At 40.5% G+C, this 27641-nt stretch overlaps 1 protein-coding gene across 4 annotated transcripts; it reads right to left on the minus strand.

The window, feature by feature from the left end:
* Nucleotides 1-23238: 23238 nt before the first annotated feature.
* Nucleotides 23239-27353, minus strand: LOC311262394 (uncharacterized protein). Of its 4 annotated transcripts, none has more exons than XM_084361733.1 (4): nt 27280-27353; nt 24960-25115; nt 24442-24537; nt 23239-23970 (listed from the first exon to the last, which is right to left on the minus strand). In XM_084361733.1, the coding sequence occupies exons 1-4, from the start codon at nt 27283-27285 to the stop codon at nt 23662-23664; spliced, it is 567 nt and encodes a 188-aa protein (XP_084217859.1). In that variant the 5' UTR covers nt 27286-27353; the 3' UTR covers nt 23239-23661. The 4 variants fall into 4 exon arrangements, with proteins under 4 accessions (XP_084217859.1, XP_084217862.1, XP_084217861.1 ...); XM_084361736.1 differs by lacking the exon at nt 27280-27353 and adding an exon at nt 26881-26975; XM_084361735.1 differs by lacking the exon at nt 27280-27353 and adding an exon at nt 25275-25356.
* Between the last annotated feature and the right edge of the window lie 288 nt (nt 27354-27641).

Below are 27641 nucleotides of genomic sequence, written 5' to 3' on the forward strand. Positions count from 1 at the left end.
CTACTTTCCTACAGGCATGACAGAGGACAGCAAAAGACTCGGGTCCCCCTGCAGTGAACACTTCTGCTGTGAGTCAAGCTGATACTCAATAATGATATCACTTCCATGGGCTCCGTCTTGTTGGTGTGACGGGTTGACGACGGTCCAGGAAAACTTGCATTTATCTCGATGATAAATTGGCGCATGTTTGGGCGCCTGACAGCTGGCGAACACCCTCAGATGTGTGCGCAGCTTTTGTGTATGTGTGTGTGTGTGTGTGTGTGTGTGTGTGAAACGAGCATGGCCGGCAATGTAATGTGTGAATTCTCCAGTTGGCAGCAGCTGCTCTTCTACAGCACTGAGAGCTTGTCGATAAACATCCATTTCTAGATTAGTCTTCTCTCTCCCACTTGCAACATCCAATTCCACACTATTTCCCAAGTGGAAAACGTGTTTAGCTATGAAAATATTACTTCTAGCAGCAGTACAGTATACAATACCTGTTGTGAATTAGGTTTCAAATGAAGCAATTGAGTCTGCACCGGGACAGGGGATATTCAATATGATATTGGATGCTAATGTTACTTCTGACAAATTAGATGGTAGATCAAGTAAACAAGTCTTGCTCAGGATAAAGCACATTCAATTCTGTACCGCAGAATCCGTCATTTCAAGGTGATTTACACGTAATGAGACAATACTTTCTTAGACAGCCTCTCCCAACAGGATGCAAGGCAGGAAAAGTAAAATCTCGGACAGCCTGTTCAGACAAAGTTGATTAAACATTCAACAACACAAATATAGAACCAGCAATTGTGTTTGTGTGCTAATTGTTGGCTGGCTGACGCATTTTGATTCTGCACTCGATTCTACATACATCCACATCCAGCCCCTCCGTCTGCTTTGAAGCAGAACTCATTTGCATGCAGCCGACTTGAAGCAGGAACGCGACAGGCAAGGCTCAAGCCGGATTAGATTTGACAGTGCCCCAGAGACAATGGCAGGTAAACAGGCACTTCACAAGAGTTTACACAGTCTTTTACAGCTCTTTGCCATAGGTAAAGGAAGTTGCTAATTCAGCATTCTCGCTCGAGGGATGCCTTTTGTTATGTTATGTTTTGTGCCCTGGACTAAAGCAGGCAGGGAAAACAGCAGAGGTTCAAAAGGAGGACTAAGAAACATCCAATGGGGGTGGCCACTACAAGCTGAAAAGAAGCTACGGCTATGCATAAATATGGTGGATGTAATATACAAACAATTTACAGTATGTAAGACCTTCTATACTAGGAGGTTATTTAAAAAATAACTCAGAATCCATGTTCTCAGTGGTTGTAAGGTGAAATGAGCACAGCATCCTCACTATTAAAATGTCTTTTGTCATAATTGTTTGTATCTGTTAACTTCTACTATTACTGGCTTCAATTTGGGGGAAAAACAGAGAATTCACATCACAATCATCAGTCTTTTTTCTTTTTAGAAATTGCCATGCGTGTTACTGTATGTTAAAGGGACCCAAACACAAGACACACAGGCAGGAAGGTAAACAAACAAAAAGCAAGCTTTAATGAGAAGCTCATATGTGAAGTTCAAAATCAAAAGTTCAGAATCCAAGCAACGAAAGGCAGGCGAACAAAAGCTGGCAACAGAAAAGCCAACGAGGAGAATCCAGGAAAATGAAAGGTTAATACAACAGCGGCGGACAAACCAAAAGCCATGGGGAGCAAATTAGGAACACAGGGAACACATGAGGACCGGGTAACAGACATAGGAAGGCAGGCTGAAAACAGACAGACAGACAAGGGGTAAGGGAAAAACACTGGCTTTAATGTGCTTACACAATGAACAAATGAAACAGGTGTACACAGAAAAAAGGGCAGGAGAAAGACAAAGACAGGAAGTCACAACAAGACACATGAGGTTATAATCTACAAAATAAGACAGGAAATGACTCACCAAAAAGCTAAACCATGACAATGCAGTCGAACTTGCAGTATGACCAATCTCAATGTTTCCTCTGTGTTTGTCCAGTTATGTGAATTTGCACACATGAATATGACTGAGGTTCATTAGTTTGACTTTCAACTGAATTTTACTGGCAAACTGTAGTTTCATGTTGTTCCTTCAGCTAAACTGTTTGGTTACCTGAGTGCATTTGTTCAGGTGGTTGGTCAGCGTGAAAGCTGTGAATCGAATTCTGGTGCTGACTGAATACCCAGATCAAGACCCGCCAGAAATAATGGCCTCCATCACTTTCAGTTAAACTAAGTTTCATTTGTGATGTGATAGCTGAGGAAAGCCCACTAGTCAGTAGGTCCCATCCAATGGTTGTTGTGATATTTAATTCTGGGTCAAAGTGGTGGACTGACTAATTCACACATAACAGTATTGAGTACCTTTTTACCAACATATCAAGAAGTTTTTTACTTGAAATGACTAGACAATGCCGTTTAATACATCTCATCTTTGCTCGAATGTCGAATGTCGACTGTCGTCGTACGAAAGGTGTTGAGGCCCAATCAATTAAAATTCATGTCCTAAAAATAAACAGCCCAAACACAGCTGTGATGTGTGTGTGAAGCTGTGGGTGTGTGTGATTTGTCTCGGGATGTAACAGGTAGTGAAGTGGGAGTGTGTCAGCTCAGCTGTAGTGTCAGCAGATGGAAAGGGAATTAGCCCAAAGAATGTTATTGAAGTCAGTTCCATGTATATGGCTGCTCATCAAGCCCGGAAAACAACAACTTTGGTCTTCTTAACAGTTTATGATGGCGGCAACCTCTAGTGGCCAGAGTAACTATGCTGCGGGACGTAGAAAGACAGGCGATATCATATATAGAGCAAGAAAGTCTGCAGAGGGAGTGTGGTGATTGGTAAGACGATGAAAAACAAGATTCCTAGATATGTGGAAGTAACCCACAACACCTCCCACTTAGAGGCAAATGAACTGAAAATCTAACATTCATGAATCAATGCAAAAGCTCATCAGATGATTTCGTGTTGGTCTCATGAAAATTTACTTTCAAGAGTCCACCTGGACTCGATGAGACCATCTTTTGAGAGCGTGCTGCTGATTAGAAATTATGCTGAAGCTCCTTTAGGAACCCTCAGCTATCCAATTACCTCTCAAGTTTCAGTCCAGTGCCGTGAACACCCAGGAGAACGGCATTCCAAACTCTGAGGATTACTTTAACCAGTTTGCATGTACCTAAATGCCCTTCTCCAGAGAAATTACCTTACTGGGGGCATGTATGTATATAATTCATTTGAGAGAGTTTTACATACGAAGATGACTCCATGGCTTTTAGTGGTTGGTGCAGTTGCCTCACAGCAACAAACTGATGACTGAACTAACATTTCTCCCTCCCCTGTGCTTATGTGTGTTCCCTCCCACAGTCTGAGAATATACAACTCACCTAAACTGGATAAATTCTCCATCGGTGTGAACGTGATTAAGTATTTTATGCATCAGCCTTGTCACAGCCTGGCAACCTGTCTGGGGTGTACCCTGCCTTCCTATCTGCCAGTGACCCTGTGAATAAGTGGGTATAATTAATGCATGGCTGCACATATTTGAACGTGGTCTGTTATAAAATAACTCAGCTCAAACATGCAGAAATGGTAAGGTGTTACAGTTTACAAGGAAGGAAATGCCACTCATCTTACTGAGATAATTTTGTATACAGTGTGCAGCAGCAGTTGAAGTGACAGATGGTGTGTGGCTGTGTGTGAGACGGTTTGTTTAGATGCAGCACGGTAATGTATGTGAAGGATGAGGATGAGAGCAATACCTTGACACGTCAGAACGAACACACAGCCCCATAAAATCAGAGCTTTAGGTTAAATATTTTATATATCACTGCCCTAATGCATTTATTACCCTTTACAAATCTGCTCTGATTTTATGAAGCTGTAAAAGCTAGAATGAATGAGGGACGCATGCATAAATGTTCAGTGGTCTAATCCTGTCTTGTGGAGAGATCTCAAACACGGCTACACAGTGGGTTGTTGCTTCTGAAAACAGAAGCAGTTTAAATGGAGCTGAACTAGAAGCACAACTGTTCTTTTACACATATAAAGTTGCTCTATATGTATCTCCAAACAAAACAACAAAGTGAAAAGGGTTAATACCTTGCCTGAACTGAACCAGTATGGCCAACAACAAATGTAATATTGGGTCGTAATAAGCTGCTTTCACGGTCGACCTATACGCTCATTTTCCAGATAAGGACAGGTATAGCTCCTCCGAACATAACGACTGCCTATGATACATAAGGAATTATATTTAGTCGTTTTTGTCACTATCATAACATGCAGAAAGGAACAGTGTTGTGTCGTTCTCGATCGACTCGACACCGTCACACATTTGTTCAAAAGAACAAAATTTGGGAGGTGAATGAGCCACTAAACAAAGCGACGATTCATCAATCAGTTCAGTTGAGCGCTCAGTCAGTTGTCAGCGAACGAGCGGGGATATACAGTAGACTCACTTGCCAATTCGAGTAAATTGTTGGCAGGGGGAATGGGATGTGTTCGAGACAGCAAATACACAGCTTATTGGGGTTGCTAACATTTAGCAGCAATTGGTTCAACAACAGTGGTCCTGGACTGCAGTCCAAATATATGGCATTATATAAATTGACATATTATGCATAGGATATCATTGATTGTTACACACACAAATTACTTTTCTGCACAGGTGTGTACTTTTACTGTATATGCCTTCTGTCTGCTGGTATTGTGTGCTTGTCCTATCTGTGATCTATCTAGCTAAAACAAATCAAAGAGTGGCTGAGACCATTGAGAGCCCTAGTTACTCTAGCTGTCCATCTTTTTGTACTTACTGTACTACTGTGAGTAAATCCAGCCCAATTTGTTGAACTTACTACTCACCTGTGCATAAGCACAACCTCGGCTCTGCTACTTCGATCACACCAGCACAGGTTCTTGTGTCTGAAGTCAGGATATTACCAAGCAGGTGAAAAGATAAAGATGGACAGCTGACAGCTGTGCTGGCCTTGAATGTCATATACTAAACCAAACACTAAATACCAGGTATTTTCTCTAAAACTATTGCACACGTAATATAGTTTTAAGTTTTAAAGACAACTTCTGTTTGGATTCTTCATACTTGGTGTATCTCTTTTTGTCTGCTTATGAAGAAGCATATGAGTTTCATTCACCTCATACCAATACCCATGGCCTATCGATTGTAGGAAGGCCACTATTCTACTGTAGTTCCGCTTGGGGAAGTGTATTGACTGCAGGGGGCTGTTGCGTGTTGCAACATTAAGGAGAAAAGATGAGTGTGTCTGTCCTGTTATGATGGATGGCCTTGGGCTGCGGAGGAGCTAATTGGCTCTTGATGAGGCTGGTGTTGCAGAGAGAAAGCATACCAGGCTAGATTAGCACATTAGCAGGGTTAATCAATGAGGAAATTAAGGTGTGCTGTTTCCCTCTCACTGTTTCTCTTTTCTGTTTGCTTCACACTTCTTTTTCTTCGATGAAGCTTTTCTGCTGTTCTCATTCTGCCTTGCTCTCTATTTATCATTAAAAAGTCCTAAATTTTTCCATCATAATGGATAGCACAAGTTTAGATATATTTTGACAAAAACTGACTTTTGTAAATTGGATTGTATTCAAATTTTGAACTCAAAATTCAAACTCAATCCCACATAGGATATGAATTCGCCTCATGAGGCACTTTAACTGGCATTTCAACACCCAAAAAGGCCAGACCAAGTTAGAGTTCCCCATCAGTTACAGGTTTGTATTTGGCCCGTGCTTTTAAATTGATGGTTAACAAATTCCAGGTTCAAGCAGAATGATATTGTTAATGTTAGTTACGATGGTCACTGAGTCCTAAAGTCTTGTCATATCTTGGCCGAAGGACATGATCGACTACACATTGCTTCCTGGCCGATCTTTGCCTCGACATGCATGATGTCAATGTGAAGTAGGTGTGAGGGACCGACTTCTTGGAACAGTAAAGTGATGGTGGTGTGTATGAAGCTGGTTGTTCCGTGTTTGGAAAAGCCTTAAAAAGAAAAAGCGCCAGTGACCTTTTACCCTGTTTCACACTCCTCCCTTGCAGCACCAACAATGCCACCCCTCTTTCATTTCGTTTACAGTTGTTTATTGCTCAATGTTTGAACCATGCTAGTCTTTTTGTTTGAAAGGCGTCATGAAGCAGCATCGGTTGTCAACTATGGCGTGCTACATGGGAAAACAAGATCAGCTGGCGCACCTTAAGCCCATGTCCTTCCTGACCTAACCTGGAACCCTACATCTGTGATTCGAGCTATAATTGCACTGATATTGTGTACCGGCATGTTCATTTACCAGACATTGATTTCAAAAGGAGCATACTGTATCCAATATTATCTAATAGCCGTGTAACACAGATGGAAGAAGGAGGAGGTGTCACATTGGTCATTATTTTCTCCAGTTCTCCTGTGTTCTGCTTTCACTATAGATGCTCAGTTATACACTTCCAATAATGGTTCAAGACCAGGATTTGACCTTCTAAAGTTTTGACTTTCCTCTCATTACCAGGAAGAAACAAGTCTCATCAGTAAGAATCCACAAGAGAATATATAAATAACAACAGTTTGCCAAAGAGCCAATTATGGTTACCTTGAATGATGGATGCATGAAGTAACTCCAGATAATGCTACAACAGAGGCATTTTAGATGGTGAATGGAAGGTGCCCGTCAATCTTTGCTTGGTGACAAGGTCTAACAAAGGTCTTGATGTAACAATGCAACAATAATCAGTTAAACTTCATCTGCTCTGAAACTGTGCCACAAGCAATGAAATACTTAACTGAACTGCAGTATAGACCGAATCACCATGCTGTTGCAGTAACAACCACAGTCACCTCCGGGTAGAAAACTAGCTGTGGATTTGCATTGTGGAGATAAGTGAAATTGGCAAACTTGTTTATTTCTGCTGTGATTTTCAGCCATAACTCTAACATTTAAATAAATAAATATATATAGTAAAACATTTGCAACCTTGTGGCTACTAGTAGCTAACTGTCTTCTTACTTGGTTAAGTTATTAGTTGTTTTTATTTCTTTCCATTGATTGAGTTTGTACCCCTGTAACTTAACAACAACAGTACATCGCAAAGTTAACTTTTCTCCTTCTCATTCATTTTGCTTTTAACTTCCACCCTACATCTGAATTACACATGTCATCGGAATCACACGATGGAGTTGCCCTTGAGCAAGACTGTGAAATCCCCACTTGTTCACTTGTTTTAAGTCTTGACTCATCACCACCTGCACAGTGGCACAAATGGTAGCAAAATTAATAAGCAGATAAAACGGTTTATAAATGTAGCATGATTCACAGGAAGTAGGCAGTGGGTATAAGCCTTCTGTTGGTCATAATTCTCCTGCGTGTTTCTTCTTTGCAAGGGTTCAGTCGCTGCATCCTGGATTTACCGCCAACTAAAAAGTGCGATCGATTTAAAGACAAACACTATCACATTAACACTAGAGTGATAATGAGGTCAGCTATGGTTATGCAAGACTAATAAAAGCATGGTAGAACCACTATATCTGAAACAAATATTTCAGAATAGAAAAAAAAAATCACATTCTTTCTTTAATCCTGGGAGATGAATAGCAAGTGTGAAGTTTCCATGCATTTCACCATCGCTTCTACTGAGTAGAGAAAGAGTGAGATGAGCAGTGCTGCAGTATTGTAATTTAAACTCTGCATGAACCCTGCATTTGAATTCTTTTGAAATCCTCCACAGCCCCGTCATGCAATTTTAAACACGTCTATACAATAGTCGCTGCCTTTCATGTCTATCAGCGTATCCTCTTTTCCCACGCATAGTAGCATATTTCAAAAATAGATTTTGCTGAATTTTTCATGCGGTTTCATCCTCCCTTAATTTTCTTTCATTTTACATATTCAGCCAACATCTTTTAGTGGATCAGAACCCCCACACTCTCACGGATTCTTCGCTTCTATTTTGGCTCTCATCCTCCCACATATGTATGTATCACTTCATACACAGACCTCGCTGTTTTCTTCCCGCCCATGAAACTGTAAATCTTGTCTGAACTGCTTGGAATGAAAATCTTCTTTGGCGTATTGTGTGTGTGTGTGTGTGTAATTAGTCATTACACACCTACATGCATCTTCATGTGCATTTATGTACACATAAGTGGCCCGTAACATTTGGCAATTTCTTTTGACACGTCTGACAAAACCATCATATCACGTAGATTCCTGGGTTTATTCTTTCTGTGTTATAACCATGAAACAGAGACAGCGCTGTTATTTCAAACCTTACAGCTAACACACCAGATGCTGTCTTCTTTAATAAGAGGAGTAGACAGGTGTTTCTTCAGGAGGAAGATGCTCAGCTGCTGAGCCGTACCTCTGTTTATAGCTTGAGGGAGACTTTCCTTACAAGTTTTTCAAAGTTCCAACTTTATATTGACTCTACCCCACTATTAAAACTTTTATAAGTGTTGACGTGTCAAGTTAAACGGGTGGGGCTCTTAATCTGTACGACACACGACACCCTCTAATCTTCAAATGTCCCTAAAATGTGTTCGTGTGATCTCGTCAGGCGGGCTGGGGGAGTGCATCTCCGAGGCTGCGTGCACACTGGCTGATCGACTGAACACAACAGAGATGTTATAGAACACAAGTATTTTGAAATAATCGGCAACCATCTCCACAGGACTTGTGCAGAAGGACATGACAAACACAGGCCGCACTTTACATGGAACAACAGGATGAAGTCTTGGAGCTGGGCTCAGATTGGAAGCCAAACCTAAAGGGAGGATTTTACACCTTAGGTAACCAGAAAGTTTGCAATATGATTATTTTCCATCCTTTCTACTCACAGTATGTTAATGAGTTATTTATATGAGGAGACATGCATGGCAGGCAGGCTTTCGACAGAGCCAGAAGGGATGGGATCAAGCTGACAGGTGGTGGACTTACTGGAGTTATGAATGTGCTCAGAGATCTGTAGACGTTGGAGTGGAAGTTTGATTACCTGCCCTGTTTTAAAACAATGGATACAAGCAAGTTTGGTCGGTTAGCAAAAAAAAGTTTTTTAAGATGTTGAGGAGAGAATTAGTGTCCATCTATTCCAGCACAGATGTTAGAACACCTGGAGGATGTCACAGCAAAACAGGAAATTTCATGGCCATAATAGGAGTACTGTAGATTATAGTATAGTGTGTGAGATAAGAGACAATCATCAACATGATTGCATGCTGGATGTTGTATTCAGATCATGCTAAGGCAGCTTAATTTAACGGATAAATGTCTCACGGATGTAGCAGATAGATATCCCACAATCCTTTCAAATTATCATCAGGATGTTCTAATCAGTACTCAGTTCTGTCTTTACCCACCGCTGAACTCTGTTACGAAGTCGGAGCTTATGATGAGGAGACAGAGAACCCAGATTTTTGCGGCTTATTCTCGTCATTGTGGCCTATTGAACACAAGCAGCACGATCCTCCGGAAGCTTTTCAAGGACACATTTTATATGGATGATTTCAAATGCTCATCTGAAGCGCAGAACTAAGTCGAAATAGATATTCTCCACGAGAGAAGTATACCCCTTTCTTATAGAAAGTTTGAAAGGAAGAGGGCATGCATTTTGTAATATTTACCACGTAGATTTTCCTGTCAGTCGTGGGGGTCACACCGCATCAGTCACCATCGAGAGGCTGACAAATATAGGGCAGTGGCGTGCACAGACTCTCTAAGGGGCAGGGACAACAAATGTATGAAAAGTGATGAATATTACTTCCTTTTGTGAAAATTCGGAACAGAGGGGCGAATTATTCAGATTTGTTTGTTTTTTATTAAAACTAAAGTTAAAATAATTTAACAGATAATGCAGTTGCATTGTAGCAACTACATATATTATGTAATTATTGTAATTACTTGTATGCGATATTCTGTCAATGCAATGTAAACTGTGATTTTGTTGTTCTGTAACATATCCTACACATACGGACATTAAAACTGTAGTGAAATGCTTGTATGATGTCCGTATGACTGTCTACAGGTCGTTTTCAGGTCAGTTTTTGCTGAGAACTGCATATGTGTCGTGGTAGAAACAGGCGAGACTCCAAATCTCTAGATGACTCGACACAGCAGCCACGCTTGACACGCGCGTGACAATTGTGTCTAATGCGTCCAGTGTGAAGGGTCTAACCTGTTAACATGGACGCCGAAATGAAAATAGAGAGGTAACGCCACGCAGCAGTGCTGCACATGCATCCAGTGTTTCCAGCCTGTAACACGAGAGAAACAGCACTTTTAAAAGAGATAGAAAGAAAAAAAACGGTGAAGGGGCGATCTGGATTCACGTCTATTCCCAGTTGTGGATCAATTAGTAAGATCAGAGAGGCCTTCATCACTCTGAAGGACCGTGCTGGGGCCTTGGGGAGTCTCCTCAGAATAAAGGTGGGAGGTTTGACTGGGGCGAGCTAAAGGCTCACTCCTGGATGAGAAGGGGTGAGAATCAGCAGTCAAGACTCCTCTGAGACACCTGTCATTTACTTTTTTAGATTTGAAACATAAGCACTCAGGGAAGACTGAGAAGGAAGAAGAACACGCTACTGGAAACAGACACGTTGTGTGTGTGTGTGTGTGTGTGTGTGTGTGTGTGTGTGTGTGTGTGTGTGTGCAGCCTTATATGTTTGATGAATTTGACAAAACAACCTCAAGTCAAGGTCGACTTTTTTCACAATTTCTGGATCTTTCGTTCGTATAACAGTCCTCATCAGCAGATTGACTTAACTCTGTTGCCATGGCAATGTCAAACTGTCCATGAGTCTGAGCTCCTCTAGGACTTCTCAAGTTTGACAGTTCATTCCTGACTTTGAAATGAGTTGTTTTCTCTTTTATCTAGTTATTGCAAGATAAAAGTAGTAGTTTTTTCTCTTAGATTATTATCTCGTTGTAAAGATAATTAAGCCGTCATCATGAGAAAACAGAGTTGTCATTCCAAGATAATCAGATGCTTAACATGTGACCTTGAATTAATGGGATTTTTTCTTCTAAAAGTGCAACCATGGCTCCTCTAGGCTACCATATGGATTATATCCCCAGTGATCAAAAACAGCGATAACTTACAATTTCAAACCTTTAATCAACCTTTTTATTTGAATAAAGTAAAAGATAAAATGGAAGCCTCCCAAAACCCAGTGTGTGATTGAAAGCAAAGCACAAACCAAACTTTACAGATTATAGCTTGTCTTTTGAGAAACCTTGTCTCTGGTGGACTTTCTGTCTCCCTGCTGACAGCCAGCACCCATCGTGATTGGCTGCTGCACTGACTTCCTGTCAGGTTGACCCTTGTGTGAACCAGCTGCTTTGCATCTGCATAATACCAAGATGACAGCTCATCAGCACAGTGGGTTCACGGGCTCCCTCTCTCGCTGTCTCACACAACCAGTCCTGCTCTCTGTCGCCCTGCCTCTCTCTATTTCTCAGACGTTATCTAAAGTAGTCTAATGACTGGAGTGACTACTCTGTAAGTGAGGTGTCCTGTTTTTGTTTTTGCTTTTAGTCATGTTAATGGGGCTCTATGTAACTCTATCTATGTTTTTGGCGATATGTGAGCTGATTGTATCATGATGTGAAAAATTAGACCTTCCCCATCTCTCTCCGTTGCCCATACAAGCCTGTGGCTGGTTTGTTGAAGTTTTTTAATGCTGCTGGAGTGTAGATTTCTTTGTGAAGGACTCGGGTTGGATTTTCCACGATGGTCCAAAGGATGTGAGTGCCCAGAGTAGCAAACGCTAGTTTGAAAATGGAGTTTGCTAACTTTAAAGTAGCAGCTTCCAGCACATCACAGAGGTCATACAGAGCCCCTTTAAGGTCTTTGTTCTGCTTTTGGAGAGTTACTGTACGGTTGAGTTGAAATCTTTAGTCTTATTTCAACATCTCTTCGTCAGGTCTTGTGGCTTTTGGGTCACTTTGACGCGTTAGCTGTCATCCTAACCCCTTGTTTTAAAAAAAGTCAGTTTCACCAGGAAACAAACATGTAGGTTGACTGTGCAAGCAGCATACTACAACCCATATTTAAGTTCATTGTTAGATGGTGACCTCTAGAGGCTGTTGTAATTATTACAACAGCAAAGGAGGAGTTCAGGTGGCCTGCCTTAAAGAGCGAAAAAGTCATAAGTTACATACTTATCATACCTCAAAGAACAATATTTTCCTTAACCTAACTAAGTAGTTTGGCTGACTCAACTTAACCAAATGTCTTGTTTTGGGTTTGTTTTATTTTGTAAGGTTCATCCTCATGTGTCATGTTGTGTTACTTCCTGCCCTTTGTCTCGTTTTCCCTCCCTTGTGATTGTCCTGATTACCTTCACCTGTCCTCTCCGACTAGCCCCTTCCTGCTTTGTGTGTTCATATTCAGGATTTCACCTTAAGTTTATAAAGCTTTTTTGTTCTGTACCTGTCTACCTGTGTGCGTTTGGGTCCTTTGTTGTGTAAGTATGATACCTAGCTGCGACAGTACGCTGAAGGTCCAGTACACCTAGAGCCGGTACGCTGCAGTGGTCATGTCATTTTGGGAACGGTCATATATAGCGTTTCTGGAGTCATTGGCAATCGACCCATTCAGTGATGGGTTGGCTGCAGACAACAGCTTGACAAATGTTCCAGCAAGTTTATCTTCATCACTGAACAATGAGTAAACACTGGTAAAGTGTTTATGTGTCTTGGCATTGAACACTGAAGCATAACATCTTGTCTGACTCGATGTGTGTTATTTTTTAGTCATCTGAATGTCTAAAGTCCATCTGATGGAACGGCTACACCACCAGTTTAAACAATGCAGCCGTCTACACAGGACATGCAATGAGTTGAGCTTCGCTCAGCATATTGTCATCATCATTGCCTCACTAAACACGCCAACCTGCTGAGGTTTCTGTTCTGAATTCAGTAGTATTATATGAGCAGTATGTTCTTGAATCATAAATGTTTTAAAGTAATTTAGCAATTTTAAATCATCACTTTTTTGTTTTGTAATATACTTCCTTGTGGCTGAAAATTTGTATTGCTCAGTAAATGAGCATTTATGGTCAGGGAACCACACTTGGATGAATAAAGGTTATAAAATGAGCGATGCAGCAGTAGCGTAAAGGTTAGAGAGGCAGGCTTGTGTGGGCTTGTGATGGCAGGATCGATCTCCTGATGGGTGCAGAAGTGAAAGACTGCTCTGTGGCCAATAGATCAGACTTCGGTCTTACTGGACGGCTTCCAGGCTTGCGTGTGTGTGTGACTGTGTGTGAATCAGGGGCTTCCAAGTAAAGAGCACTGGTGCTTAGAAAAGGTTAAATGAAATTAAAATTATATGCATGGGCACACCATTTAATATACCCTACCGTCGAGAATTAGAGTTCTCCATTTAAAGTTTTTCTCACTCATTGGACAATGATACCTGCCTAGTATCACTCATTGTAATGTATACTGTGTTACAATAATATTAAGTCATCCAGCAGGACAATCTCCCCAAGCTAATTCCTGTCTTCTTTTCCTCCTCTTCCTGACAAACTCTCTGTCCCCCCACTCTTCCTCTTTACCTCCCATCCATCTCGTCCTCTCCTCCTTCCCATCATGTCGGATGGGTTTAACCATCTCCCAAGACTCCAGATTGATTGACAGCTGGGAATTAGCCATGTGTAAACACTTCACGCATCCATTTGCATCCCATCATCCCTGGCATCACCGATCTCAAACACCCTCCACCCCCACTACTCCTTTGCACGTTGCCGTTTCTGCTGTTTCCTGCATTTTCACTGTTGGTAGGAGCGAGAGACAGACACAGAGAGACGGAGAAAGTTTGGGCTTTGGTGGGTTCTGTACATAGTTTGATTGAGGGTCACCTTTCTAGAAGCAGAGGATGTAATAGACAGTCTTGGAGAAGCTGCCTTGAAAGTTTTTAGTCTCAGAACTCAGATAAAACCAAGAGAAGCTTATACAGTCTTTATTACTACTGCTACTACTACTGCTACTACTAGTAGTGACACTACTATTAATGATATGACTAAAAACTATTGGAAACTGAAAATCTGACGAGTGTTCAGATCTTGCATTAAGGAAACAGCGCTTATGCTGTGCTTATGGTCTTGTTAGGTTTAGGCACAAAAACCACTTGGTTAGGTCTAGGAAAAGTTAATAATTTGGCTTAAAGTTTCTGTTTTGGTTGCCACAAACATGGCTGGAGATGTCCTGAGGTCTCGTTAAAAAAATATTCAGTTGTGTAACACTTACAAATGTTGAAACAGTTTCAAACCACAGTCACAGCTTTCTCCCCTGTAACTCCACCACCATCTTCTCTACCGTCTGAAATGAAGGTCAAACACACTTTGGGTTCGATCTCAAGGCTGATATTGATTTTGTCCATGCAGGTTCAGTGAAAAGACTAGTTGTTGTCTGGCGTGAACATTGTGTCCTCTGATCTGGCTAGCTAATCTTTAATAGGCTTTGTTTGTGAAGCTGGCAGCTCAGCCTATGTTTGCATAATTAAGATATGAAAACCAGGATTACGTATAGAAACCTTTTACTTACTATTTAAAGTAGATGGACCAAAATAAAAATATCCAGTTGTAAACCAAAAAAAGTTGCGTTATAATTACATAAAGGTTCTGATCATCTGTAGCGACTCATGTCTACAGTGTGTCTTGTACAGTATGTTGACACTAAAGACACTCTGAAGTGTAAAGAATTGCATGTTAGCAGTTGTTCTTTTGACACTTTTGTATTGCAGACCGGTGCTCTATCCATCTACTTGTATTTCGTCCCTCCGCAGGAGAGGCGATCATGCTGGTTGAATTCAGGCAACAGTGTTATTGATCTGCAGTCATTTTACTCACCAAGTTCAAAGTTATCGATTCCCCCTCAGAAGGTTGTCCACTAAACAAGGGGAACCGCTAAATCCTGGAGGCAAAAATACAGCGAGAGAGCGTAAGAAAACCTCCACAAGGTCGGACTCAACACGCTATTAATATCAAACGCTTCCGTTCCCAGTAGAGAGGCACTAATAGGTCAGGTAACTGCTACAACAATGATCAGCAGGCATCTCTCACACACACATGCACACAACCTGAGTGATCTGATATGAGCCTCTGAAAGATGAATTAACAGACTTCTGTCAGTTCCTTATATATTTGTCTCGCTTTTGTTTATTTGTCTGGGTACTGTATGTATATTACTATATATGTATGCATGCCATGTGGTGTTTTAGAGGCTGTGTTCATGCATGCGCATGAGCGGATCTGCCAGGCTTTAACTTATCTGTGGTTTTGCAGAGATGTGCTTAGCTACAGTAACATTTATTCTGGCAATGCACACAAACAAAGAACTGGAGTTGGTCCCTTGGTGCCATACGAAGGCTAACCACTGCTCCTCAGTGACGGGTTCAATGCAGAGAACAATTGTCACCATATTGTACTCAGTATGATTGTGACCAATAAAAATTCTTCTTCCTCACTTCACTTGCAACCTTTTCACCCTGGTGAGCTTTTTAATTTGACTTGCCTTAAGCCCCTTAAAGTATGCCTAATCATGTTTGGATACTCTTCGGAGACCAACAGCAAATAAAGTGGTGTGTCCATCTGAAAAAAAGAACAAAAAACATTAGTCTATTCTCTGAAGTGTGTTTTTCATTTAGTAGAGGAGTTTCTCCATCAAAGGTCATACGACACAGACATGTTAGGTTTTAGTCTGCTCGTCCACATATAGACCACAATATAACTGGGGCCTAAATTACAAGAATGTTTTCAGATTTGTACTTGAACTTCATCTGTGTTTATGTTTGATTCATTAGAGAGGCTGAAAAAACCTTGTTTAAAAAGGTTTTAAGAATCCTATTTGTAACGTACACACCTGTGATCTAAATCCAAATCGACTTAGATTGACGGCACCTGCCTTGTGATTTTCCCTTATATAATCCCAGCACTTATTAAGGAACAGCCATGGACAAAAACAGAAACTTTTTTGGAAGACAATATCACAGAGATGGTAGAGGGAAGCCAGGCAACATGTTCAGTATTAGTCAGTGAACTATAGTATAGTGGGCGAACAAACTAAGCCAAACACACAGCTTGGCAGCATGTCGCTGCTACACATTGTTAAAAAAAAACTTTACTAAGTTTACCACAGACTTTCCCACAGGATGCATATGTGTCCCAAACTGCAAAACCCCAACATAACTAGGAGGAAAATCACTTATGTCAAGTCTAGACTTTTCTTAGAGACGAGATCATGTCTACATCATCAAAGATCTTATAAATAACTACTTATACATAGTTTTCTGACTAAGTCTGTTTTATAAATGAGGCCCTTGGCTCCAAAATCTAGCACAAAGAATGTTGGAATGATTACTCAAAGGTCCAACTCGTAAGAAAAGTTTATTTTTGTGTCTCATTCCGACTTGTCAAACACTGACGCTTTGGGATGGTGGCCAACCTGACCTACAATCCCAAAGCATTATTATTTGATGAGTTGGGAATGAGACTGAAAAATAAACGTTCTTAAAAATGGGACCTTTAAATTATCTTCCTTAATTTATAGTGCCCAGCTGGCTGGTTGAAAGATGCCAGGGGCAGTGATCATCCCAAGGTCCACTGAACTGAATCAAAGTCCAGAATTAAATGCTTCAGCAATAAAGACGAAAAAATTACAAAGGAAATACAAATGTGGCAATGTTTGAAGGAGCTACTGGCAACCGCAAGTGCACACTGTGGTAGAAAGTTTTCATTCAAAATTCTGCCAAGGAAGTGCTCTGAAGCAAGGGGGCACTTCTGGGGCCAGTCAGAATTCAGCTGGGACGACGGCCCTGTGGCCTCGCCCCTGTATCTGCCCATGTGTATGTGATAACTACAGAGAGCCCGTGGTTTTATAGGCCTATTATCCTCACTCTGATAATATGAACAAACCATTACTTCTACCAGCCCTGACATTAATGCCCAAATGAGCAATAATTAACTCAGACACTAAACCAAACGCATGAGCAGCTTTGCAACAGCACATGCACACTAAGAGTAGATGTGTATGGCAATTTGTAAGTTCGTCCTTTATCCCCTCTGCAGCATGCTGTACAGCCACATATTTTGAAAACTATACTCTTTTTCATTTAATTAATGAGACTGGAATTAGATTCTTTCTTGTGTCGTATTATTTTGCCAGCTCTTATCATCAATGCTTACCCATGCAAAAGGCAGTAAACTGTTATGGAAATGAGTCGGGAATGTGCAGAGATAAATGTAAAGTGATGCCTGAGCCATTCCATTAAGCTTCAGGATGCCTGTATTATGTGCACAAATTAGTGCCTTACCCTTAGCATGAATGAGCTCGTATATTAAGTATTTCTCATAAACAAGTGAAAATTAAAATATCCACTTGAGTGAATTTTGCGGCTGTACAAGCCGTGGTGTCTTGTTTTGTCTTGTATTGCACCATGACAAGACTGTTCCAGCCTTATCATGGTGCAATACAGCCTTATGTATAAATCAAGCCATGGCACACAGGCTGCACTCGCATTCTTCTTCCTATACACAAGCACGCCTGCGTTCCCTTGTCGGGAGACTGTTTCAGCTGCCAGAGTACTGAGAGTTTGAGCCTGTCCTAATGACTGACAAGCAAGCAGCAGCTCATGCAAATCAGGCAGTGGTACCAGAGTTGAACCCCTGCATCTGTCTTGCTGAATTCACATCTGCCCTGCTCACAGTACCAATTACAACAGCCCTTCTGTGTGCATATGTGTGTCCGTGCGCTTGTGTATCATTGCACTGAAGTTTGAGTGAATCTGTACGGTTGCTATTAATAACTGCCATTTATTTGCTTAAAGCGTAAACAGTTAAAATGTGTTTGTGTTCTGTAAGTGTGTTTGCATTGTCAGCTCAAAAACCATCAAAATCAGCAGATGACAAACGGAAGATATTTTGAGGGAACAAAAGAGTGGCGTGTCATAGTAATCTGACAGTTGTGTGTTTGTTAAGGTTTTTCCATTGTCGGGGGGTTGGTCGTCCAAAGACATGCCATGAACAGCTGGGAGCAGGGGAGCCGCACTGGCACGGACCAAGTCTTTTTCCCACTGCGCAGCATGGGTTGTTTGCCTTGAAGTGTTGCAGGTGTGGTAGTCACAAACCCCACTAAATGCCTGTTGCCTGTTGGTTGGCTGTGGTTGGCTCTGTTATCTAGCAGGACCACAGAGGTGTGGCTACCACCTGCTGTGAGGCTTCAGTGGAAACGTGCCATCATTGCTTCACCTGGCATGATGTGGTGGGACCATGTATAAACCCTATGTGTGTGTGTGTGTTTGATCGGACATGCCGCTCATATGTCCTTCCTGACAGCTTTGTGTCTGCAGTGGTTTTTCATACCACCAGCAGCATTCAGCAGAGGAATTTGGCATGGGACCTCTGGTTTACACAATGACATGGCATTCACAAACACATTGTACACACATACAATAAGATGTATACATCGGCATGATCTCAAGCAATGCAACTGGCACAATGCATGACACAGTACACGCACTTTGCTCATCTTGCCAAAGTGGTGTACAAATCTCGCTTGATCACACGCACACACACACACACACACACACACATACATGCAAACACAGATGATCCACTGGCAGGCTATATAATGGTCAAAAATTGTCTGGTATCAATTATTTGCTCAAATATCAACAAAAATGTTACTGTGTGTTTGATGCACTTGCTCTCAGACCTTGTCTTCTAGCTTTAGGGGCAACAGATTTTCTTGACTGTTGCAGTGTGGGTATCAGTTTTGCACTTAAGCCATTTTGCAAAATTTCAATAGGGCCTTCACACGGTTTCTGCTTGGCCCTAATTGCATAAATTGTGTGAACAAACGCTTATGCTTAAAAAATCATGATCTGCAGTTTAATTTCTACTTAATTTTACTTCTTACTTTTCTAACAACCCCGATGAAACTGACACAACATAACGACCAGATCACGATCCAGATGGAACGCCTACTAACTTTGAAACCCTTTTGCTTTCTAAATATATTCATGTCATCAGCTTTTTGGAATAATCAATATAGTAATGGTTAGAAAATTGGCAACCTGAAACTGAAACAACTCATGGATCATAATCAAAAAGCTACTGCAGGCTACACAGGATAATTATGCTATGCATTTTCGCAAAGTAGAAGAGAAATACTGTAAGTGTCTAATAATGAATACATATCTATCTTGATGTTAAATTCTAGATACTTTCAACTGCCAGACTAAAAAAAAAGGAGGTCATCAGCTGTATGTGACGAGGCACTTGCACGCAGAACTTATCTACTATCATGTTTATCTACCATAGAAGCATCCAAGAGGGAAATTTCCACCAGTGAGCACTGACAACTGAAGTTTTTATTTTTATTACTATTCTACCAAACTGACATGGGTTTTCGGTCTGCTTCAGTACTTACTACTCAAAACACTTACAGTATGCCATCATGCATGGAGTTTCACACATTCCAGCACAGAAAGGAAGCTAGTCGTCATCACAGCTCTACTTATGTGCCACTTAATGAAAATAGCTCTCCGCTCTAACAACTGTAAAGCCCAGGAAGCTGTTGCTTCGGCGGGATGATTGCAGCGAGCGAGTAGCCCTCTCATCTATCCTCTGCAATCTGAAGGTGCCATATTATTCTCAACAGATGGTACACAACACCAAGACTGACTGAATACCAATTTAGCTCCCCCATCTGTTTTCTCCTGCTTACTTTGGATAACAGACTCTCAACAGAGTGTCGAGATGTTTCTGTATTTTCACATCCTTTTTTGTTACTTCTAGGCATCTCAAATGTGCTTTCATGCTCCCTGGTTGTTTCGTGATGTCATCTTGGATATCTCTTCTCTGGATGTCGACTTGCAGGCAGTCAGAAAGTCATTCATAAATGTTCACAGCATATTTTGATCTCTGTTAAGAAGTTGTTGAGGCTTGTCTGATATCATTGACAAGTTTTATTAAAAAGCTGATATAACTTCTCAGTTCATGTTTCTGCTTTGCCTGTAGTTCTCAAGGCAGAGGGCTCAAAAGTTGTGGTGAGGTCAAGAATACTGAGAATACAACAGCAGCAGAGAGGGAGGGGTGGGAGTGCCCTCTCAACCCTCAGAAGTGTCATCACTCATCAAAACTCTTTCACCTTTCCTCCCTCCGTCCCACTCATTTACCCTCCATTCATCTCACTCTCATTATACAAATCATCATTTCATTGCAAGCATTCTCCACGTCTCTTTTACCTGCATAACAATGACTTAATGTGCTTTAATGGTGAGGGTTGTATCGAAGCAGGACCTTGGGAGTAATGTGGTGCGTACCGGCTGACAGGCAGGCCTACAGCTGGGTCAGGGGGCAAAGAAATGCTGCCTCGGCGGCTATTTGTTATGTGAGGCACACACGTACAGTAAATATGCAGACATATGAAGCAGCTGGGCGAATAAAAATAACAACACATTTTATGGAATACATTCATAAATAGCACACCTTCACAATCTTGCTCATACAAACACATGCGCACAAGCGAAGCCATTCAAGCAGTGTGTCCCCACTGAGTGTTAATGAGGGGTCATAAACCCTGAAAAGCCTCCATCTCCCACAGTCCACGGTCAGCAGGGCCACAGTCTTAAACTGATGAATTAAACATCAGTCTATCTGTCTGGCAGGTATAAATATTTCTCTTCCATTCTGACTGCAGGAGGGTGACACAAGGCCAAAGTCTTCCACAGAGTCCCCGACACAGCTTGACATATGGGGAAAATGATGATTGTCGATGTAATGGGATACAGGGTGAAGCGCAGTTGTAGACTAGGTCTCATATTAGGCCTGTGAAATGATCGCATACAGAGTGAGTGTGTTGAGAGGTTGTTGTTGCTACAGTATGTGCGGGACTCACAACGGCTCCGTGGCATGACAGCATCGCACTAGTGGAACAAATTGTGCTTTACCAAGATGAGGCACCTGTGCTACAACTGCATGAACCTTCAAACTCATATGGTTTCTGCTCAAAGTCAGGAACTATTAGCAAACTTTTTCTTCCTGCATTGGTAAATCTTGACATTTTGGGCTATTTTGCGACAGTAGCGTGTCTTCCTTCAGACTAGTGGAGCGTCCAGATTACCACACCTAGTTGTTTATTTTAGCCAGATTAATGTTCTAGAAATGTATGCAAATTAGCAAATGTTTAAATATATAAAATGTCTTGTTCGCAAATTTAAACATTTCAGAAAACATATAAAAAAATATATTTGTTTTAAGAGTGCAATATGTAGGAATTGCCCATCAGGAGAAGTCATACTCCGCACAAACAGGGGCAGCACATCACCAGAGTAACCGCACACTGCTGCTTACTGTAGCTGCGCCTAGCTAGTTAGCCCGGCTAGCGGCTCAGAATTGGGAGCTTTGGGACCAGGGGAGTGTTAATGTTCCCACCGCTAGCACAGGAGCTTTGGACCGAGACGGCCAGGACTAGCTGGTCAGCATGCTAACACAATACACTCAAAACTGGTATTTATTCACATCCTGTTTATATTTTTAACTTTCAACTAAAATTCTTACATATCCACAGTCTTGTATAGTAGGCAACCGAGACAGACGGGAAAGGTCTCTTTTTTCACGTCATGTTACACTCTGCTCACATATGGCCAATAAAAAAGTGATTAATACATATAAACTGCTATAAATTGTCACATAGAGCCCCTTTAATGTAAGTTATCGACTTGGAAAGTTTCATGGGGATATGTATTCGTTAAAATGTTGACCCTATTCAACTATAGTGTCCTGTCAATTGCATTTTTCACTGAACCTATCAGCTGCCATGTCAGGCTTTCACTTCCCTAAGGAATGTGCTTTTTGTAAAGACTCCTATATGCAGTATGTATATGTCAGTGGAGTGTGGAATAATCTATACAATAGCCGACTGCGATACCATGCAGCTAAAGAAATCAATAAAAAAAGGGAGAAACTTGTGATGCAGAATTTCATTACATCACAAAGTCGCTGGAACATCATACAGTGATAATCTATTATATTTTAGATTGTTGTGACCATTTTTAAAGCTTTATTGTGGGAGTTCTGCAAGAACTGATGCACCAAACACAGAACACAATGTAAAAGACATCTCTTGAATGCCAGTAGCAGATATGAAAATGTGATTTTGCCCCTGAAGGAAACGCGACCTGACACATAAGGAACATTACAAAGGGTAAGAGGACCGCCTGCTGCTGGAGGACAACCCACATGACTATGTTTTATTCACATTACAACATCGGTATTCCTAGGCACAAGTGGAAGGTAGTGCCAAAGGAAAAGGCTGTTTGACAGCAATGTAAAGCACCAAAAATGTTCAAAACATAGCGTACACTTAAACAGATATATATTTTTAAGGTGCTTCTCCACACAGGACACTCACTAGGGATAAGTACCTCATACAAGCCCACAAGATTCAAACTATCACTTTAAACTTCAGCCTGGAGGCAAATCAATTCTGCTACTAGCAAAGTTGTATGTAGCACAATGCAGAACAATGGTCAGAATCGTTGGGCTTCTTCTCCATTTCTGATGGTTCTGCATTAGCCTCATCAACAAAATGACATATATGACCATTCCCAAAACAACATGGCCACTACAGCATTAAAGCAACACGTGTACTGGACCTTTATCGTACGGTCGCTGTTTGGTTAGGTTTAGGCAAAATCGTGGTTCGAGTTAAAATCACTGAGTTACTTCTGTAACTTTCATTACAAACATACACTCTAAAAACTTTAACTATGCTCTACTCAATTTAATCTGTGTAACATTTTTACACTTAAAAATATTGAGTAAATTTGAAAGCTGTGAAATCATTTAGATTTACCTTATAAATTAAGTAAATGTAATTAAAAAATTTAAGCAGATCTGAACAACTACATTGAGTACCATGAAATATAAAATTGAGTTGATATAATTAAAATTTTAAGTCTATGCAATAGTGACCCTACGTTCAAACCACTCAAAGAGAATGAGTAGATATAATTAAAATGTTAGGTAGATGCAACTGAAAATGAGATTATTTTTTAACAAAACAAATCTGCTACATTTACTTAATGTTTTTAACATAATGTAATTCATACTGGACTATCAAATATCAGAATAAATATGTTACATTTACTTAATTTTTTAAAATCAGGTCAATATATGAAACAAAATAATAAACATAAAGCAATTCTACACACAAACATTTTGAATTAAACATTTATTCATCTGATCTGACGTCTAAAATGCACCTAGAACAGTGACATTTTACATCTTTCTAAAATGCACCAAGAACAATGACATTTTGCATCCGTCTAAAATGCACCAAGAACAATGACATTTTACATCTTTCTAAAATGCACCAAGAACAATGACATTTTACATCCGTCTAAAATGCACCTAGAACAGTGACATTTTACATCTTTCTAAAATGCACCAAGAACAATGACATTTTACATCTTTCTAAAATGCACCAAGAACAGTGACATTTCACATTAAAGTTCCACAAAAGCAAACAATACCAGTCCAACTTGCAACTTCACTATGAATGGAAACAGAACATCAGCTAAACTTTAGACTTGCCAAAGAAAAATTCTCTCACTAAGAGAGCATCTTGCTGAACAGTAGCCAGCAACTACATAGAGAGGTAATTCTTCAGTCTCTGAACCTTGTTGGAAAGGTTTCCAGATTCCAGCTCCAGCAGTACTTTCTGGAATACCTCAAAAGTGTATTTGAGGTTCTTTGGGTATCGCAGATATAACGCATAGGTCAGTCCCAGCAAATAGCAGCAGGCTCTGCTAATATCGCCAAGACCGCTGAGGACGGTGTTGCCCTCAATCACAATCCCGACATCGACTGACCCATCTTGGTTACGCAGCAGGTAAATCTTCATGACCTCCTCTGCCAACTCCTCTTGAACACTGGCAGATCCATCAGCAGCATCCTGCAGACATTGTAAAGATAACTGTTTAGGGCTCACTTTCAACCTGCATGTCACACAACAAATATCACCTACTAACATAAAAGCACATAGCAGGACATAAAGTGTACAAACTGAACAATACTACTGTGGTGGTCCCAAATTTGTTTTTGATCTCTTTTTAAAAACAGACAAAATAACTAATTAATGCTTCCATATAATTTATTGCTCTCCCCAAACAAAATTGTCACAGAAAATAACATTTGACGTATTTAAAGCAGGACAGACGGTGAAATCAGTCAGTCATCAGTCATCAATCTATAAATGAATGTGGGTGATTAGTACAGTATCTGATGTCCACAGCTGCTCTATACTATATGAAAAGCAGCTTCTTCTTTGTGTGTGGTAAGGAAAAAACAAACTGTACTGCAGCAACTCTATGGTCACCCATGATTACATTGTTAAAAATCACGAAAACTACAGTATTACACTAACCTCAAAGTCCTTGAACAAGACACTGGCATCTTCTGCCAGATGGTCAATGAGACATCGGATGACAACCTCACGTGTCTGTTGAATAGGGATTCCACTCTGCAGAACAAAAAGTCTTTCAGCAACTAACAAAATGCAATTCTACACATTCAAGCAGAGCTTTGATTTTTTGGAAAAACTTTGATGTCAAACCTTTCAATAGAATTTACATTAGAAAAAATTAACTGGAGTTGGAGTGTAGTGATGTTAGAATAAAACAAAACGTAAAATGGTGTGCAGAGGATGTGAGAGATTGAGGGACAGAAAACTAAGGAAGAAAAAGCAAGAACTGTTAAGGATGGCTGGAGGATAGGAGGAGGAATGAGGGAGAGTCAGAGGGGATAAAGATAAGTTGTCTGATTAGGATACGAATAGGTAATTATAGATGGTAATTAAAGGAGAGAAATGTGAATGAGACAGGTGGAATTATGATTATTGCAAATAAGGTATAAATTGAATAGGTGGAGGATAAATTGTAATACCTGAAGTAGAACACTCATTTGTGCCCGATGTCGCTCTCCTCCAGCACCTTTCTTCGCTTGAAACAAGGACAGCAGTTTAGGTGTATAGAAGTCCAACATTGCCATGAATTTTGGCTCAAGATTCAGTGTGGTGATCCTCTGAAACTCTGCGCTAACCTGAAAGAGATAGAGATGAGAAAAGAGAAAAGAACTGGTGACTGTTCCATTATAATTTTTAGTAGGATGTACGGTCACCAGCCACTTTATTATTTACTCTGCTCTGCTCTACGCCGACACATCACTCTCTGTTGTCCCTGTCCCCATAGACATACATACATAGACGCCTCATTGAGCGGGTTGGCCCGCTGATGCGATACGTCGACGTCGCCGCCATATTGGAGGAGGAAGATCTGCCCCGTTAACTAATACAAGTGAATGGAGTGAACTTTATAAAGCTCCTTCTGCAAAGTGCTGTAAGTTGATGCCTCTCATTTACACATTCACACACGTACGAATATATTCAGGAAACAGACAGGAACCAAAAACAACGTCTGTAACGTTCTCTGATGATTATAAACGTTAACTACTCCTTACATGTTCAGTATACAGGTAGGCACCAAACCACCGGATGTATTTTTATAATGTTTTTATGAGTGTTTACAGCTGCCAACGTATGTTACGCTGCTACTGTGATGTTAAATGACAGTTAAATATTGAATCTGTGTCTATAATAACCAGATCCTGACACGTAAATGTGACATGTGTGGGAATAAACAGCACCAACGTCGTTTTTACACAGTGATTTCTGATAATCTAAGTAATAATAATAACAATCATGGAGACAAAAAATTTAAAAGTCCGCAAATCAAGATAAGAAACTGCAACTGGCAGTGAGCCTGCTTTCTTTTCGTTTAGCAGTGAAGTGATAAACTCCATGACAGAACATTATAAAATATGATATTGTATAAAATAACATTACATGTAAAAAAAAAAAAAAAAAAGTAAAGTTGCAGTGGGCTACTTTTATAAATATACACTATAGGCCTATATAGGTTATAGTTTGTATTATTATTATTGTTGTTGTTGTTGTTGTTGTTATTACTATTTTTCTACATATTATTGACTTTGAATTACAGCTGCTCCCAGCTGTAACGCAAGCAATTTCCCGTCGGGGATTAATTAAGTATTTCTGATTCTGATTAATATATTATGCAGTCAGTAGTCCATAAGGTGACAGTATGGTAGACAGATGTCACATTTACATGTCAGGATCTGGTTATTATAGACACAGATTCAATATTTAACTGTCATTTAACATCACAGTAGCAGCGTAACATACGTTGGCAGCTGTAAACACTTATAAAAACATTATAAAAATACATCCGGTGGTTTGGTGCCTACCTGTATACTGAACATGTAAGGAGGAGTTAACGTTTATAATCATCAGAGAACGTTACAGACGTTGTTTTTGGTTCCTGTCTGTTTCCTGAATATATTCGTACGTGTGTGAATGTGTAAATGAGAGGCATCAACTTACAGCACTTTGCAGAAGGAGCTTTATAAAGTTCACTCCATTCACTTGTATTAGTTAACGGGGCAGATCTTCCTCCTCCAATATGGCGGCGACGTCGACGTACGGTCCAGCGCTCAATGAGGCGTCTATGTATATATGTCTATGCCTGTCCCCCCTTTGATTGGCTAGAATACGTCATAGATACATCCACTGATTGGTTGAAAAAGAAAATATTGACTGCGCTCTCAGTCTGCCAAACATCTATTTTTCGATTGGTCTTTTACGCGGTGGCATAAAACAACAAGGAAGTGTCGGACAGACACAAACCGTATATCTCCGTCGTCAGCGGAATCTCAGGAAAACAGTGCAAAAAACACATCTCTCTATTATAAACCGTTTCAGAGATATTCACAGATATGTAAAACTTACGCCTTTTAGGCGAAGCCGCCCAATCCGTCCCCAGAGAGTTAAACCAGCAGCTACGGAAACATGGAGCACATTTACCCTTCCCCCTCCCCCACCTCACCGCTTGCGCTTGCTCAGCATGCCCTGATGAAAAAATTGGTCATGTCTGAGCATGTTGAGTAGCCCTAAAATACGAACAAATTAGTCATTTTACACCCATTTTTTGGTAAAAAAAAAAAACGGTGTGTTAGCTGAATGAACCGTGTGTTAGCTGAGCAATTTGGTGGCTAGAAAACTGTTAACGAAGTTAGCTAATGTACAACAGCATGGTGGTCAAAGTATTTTTAAAAAAACAAAACAATAAAGTTTATGTGCAGGAAGACAGGGTCGCTATTTAATTACATTTTGCTAGTCTCTACTTACCGGCATATGGAGTCCTCCAAGTGATTTTCACCGCGGTGTCTCTGAGACGTTGCTCGCCTCTTGTTGTTGCAAAAAGCAGGGTAGATATCCCATGGTTCCACTCTCTTTGCGCGGGAATGGCAGCACGTCATGACCTTAAGTTACTCAATTTCTTAAGTTGTTGTTAGAGATGAAGACTATCGAGTTAGAGTAAGTAATAATTAAAGTTCTTGAAACCGATTGTTATAATTGCTCCATACTCAAATATTCTGACTGGTATTTACTGAAAATATTAAGGATATCTTTAAATTATAATTTGTTTGTCAAATACTAATTTTTTTTGTGAAATAAATTTAAATAATAGATGTAAATATAAGGCAAAA

The sequence above is a fragment of the Pagrus pagrus genome (assembly GCF_965226575.1).
Source record: "Pagrus pagrus genome assembly, chromosome: 9".
In the NCBI taxonomy this organism is placed as follows: Eukaryota; Metazoa; Chordata; class Actinopteri; order Spariformes; family Sparidae; genus Pagrus; species Pagrus pagrus.

Excerpts from the sequence above, each read along its gene's own strand:
- LOC311262394 (XM_084361733.1), bottom strand. Across the intron at positions 24,538-24,959 it reads AAATGAGTGTTCTACTTCAG|AGTGGAATCCCTATTCAACA; the intron begins GTATTACAATTT and ends TTTGTTCTGCAG. Across the intron at positions 23,971-24,441 it reads TCTTGTTCAAGGACTTTGAG|GATGCTGCTGATGGATCTGC; the intron begins GTTAGTGTAATA and ends CAATGTCTGCAG.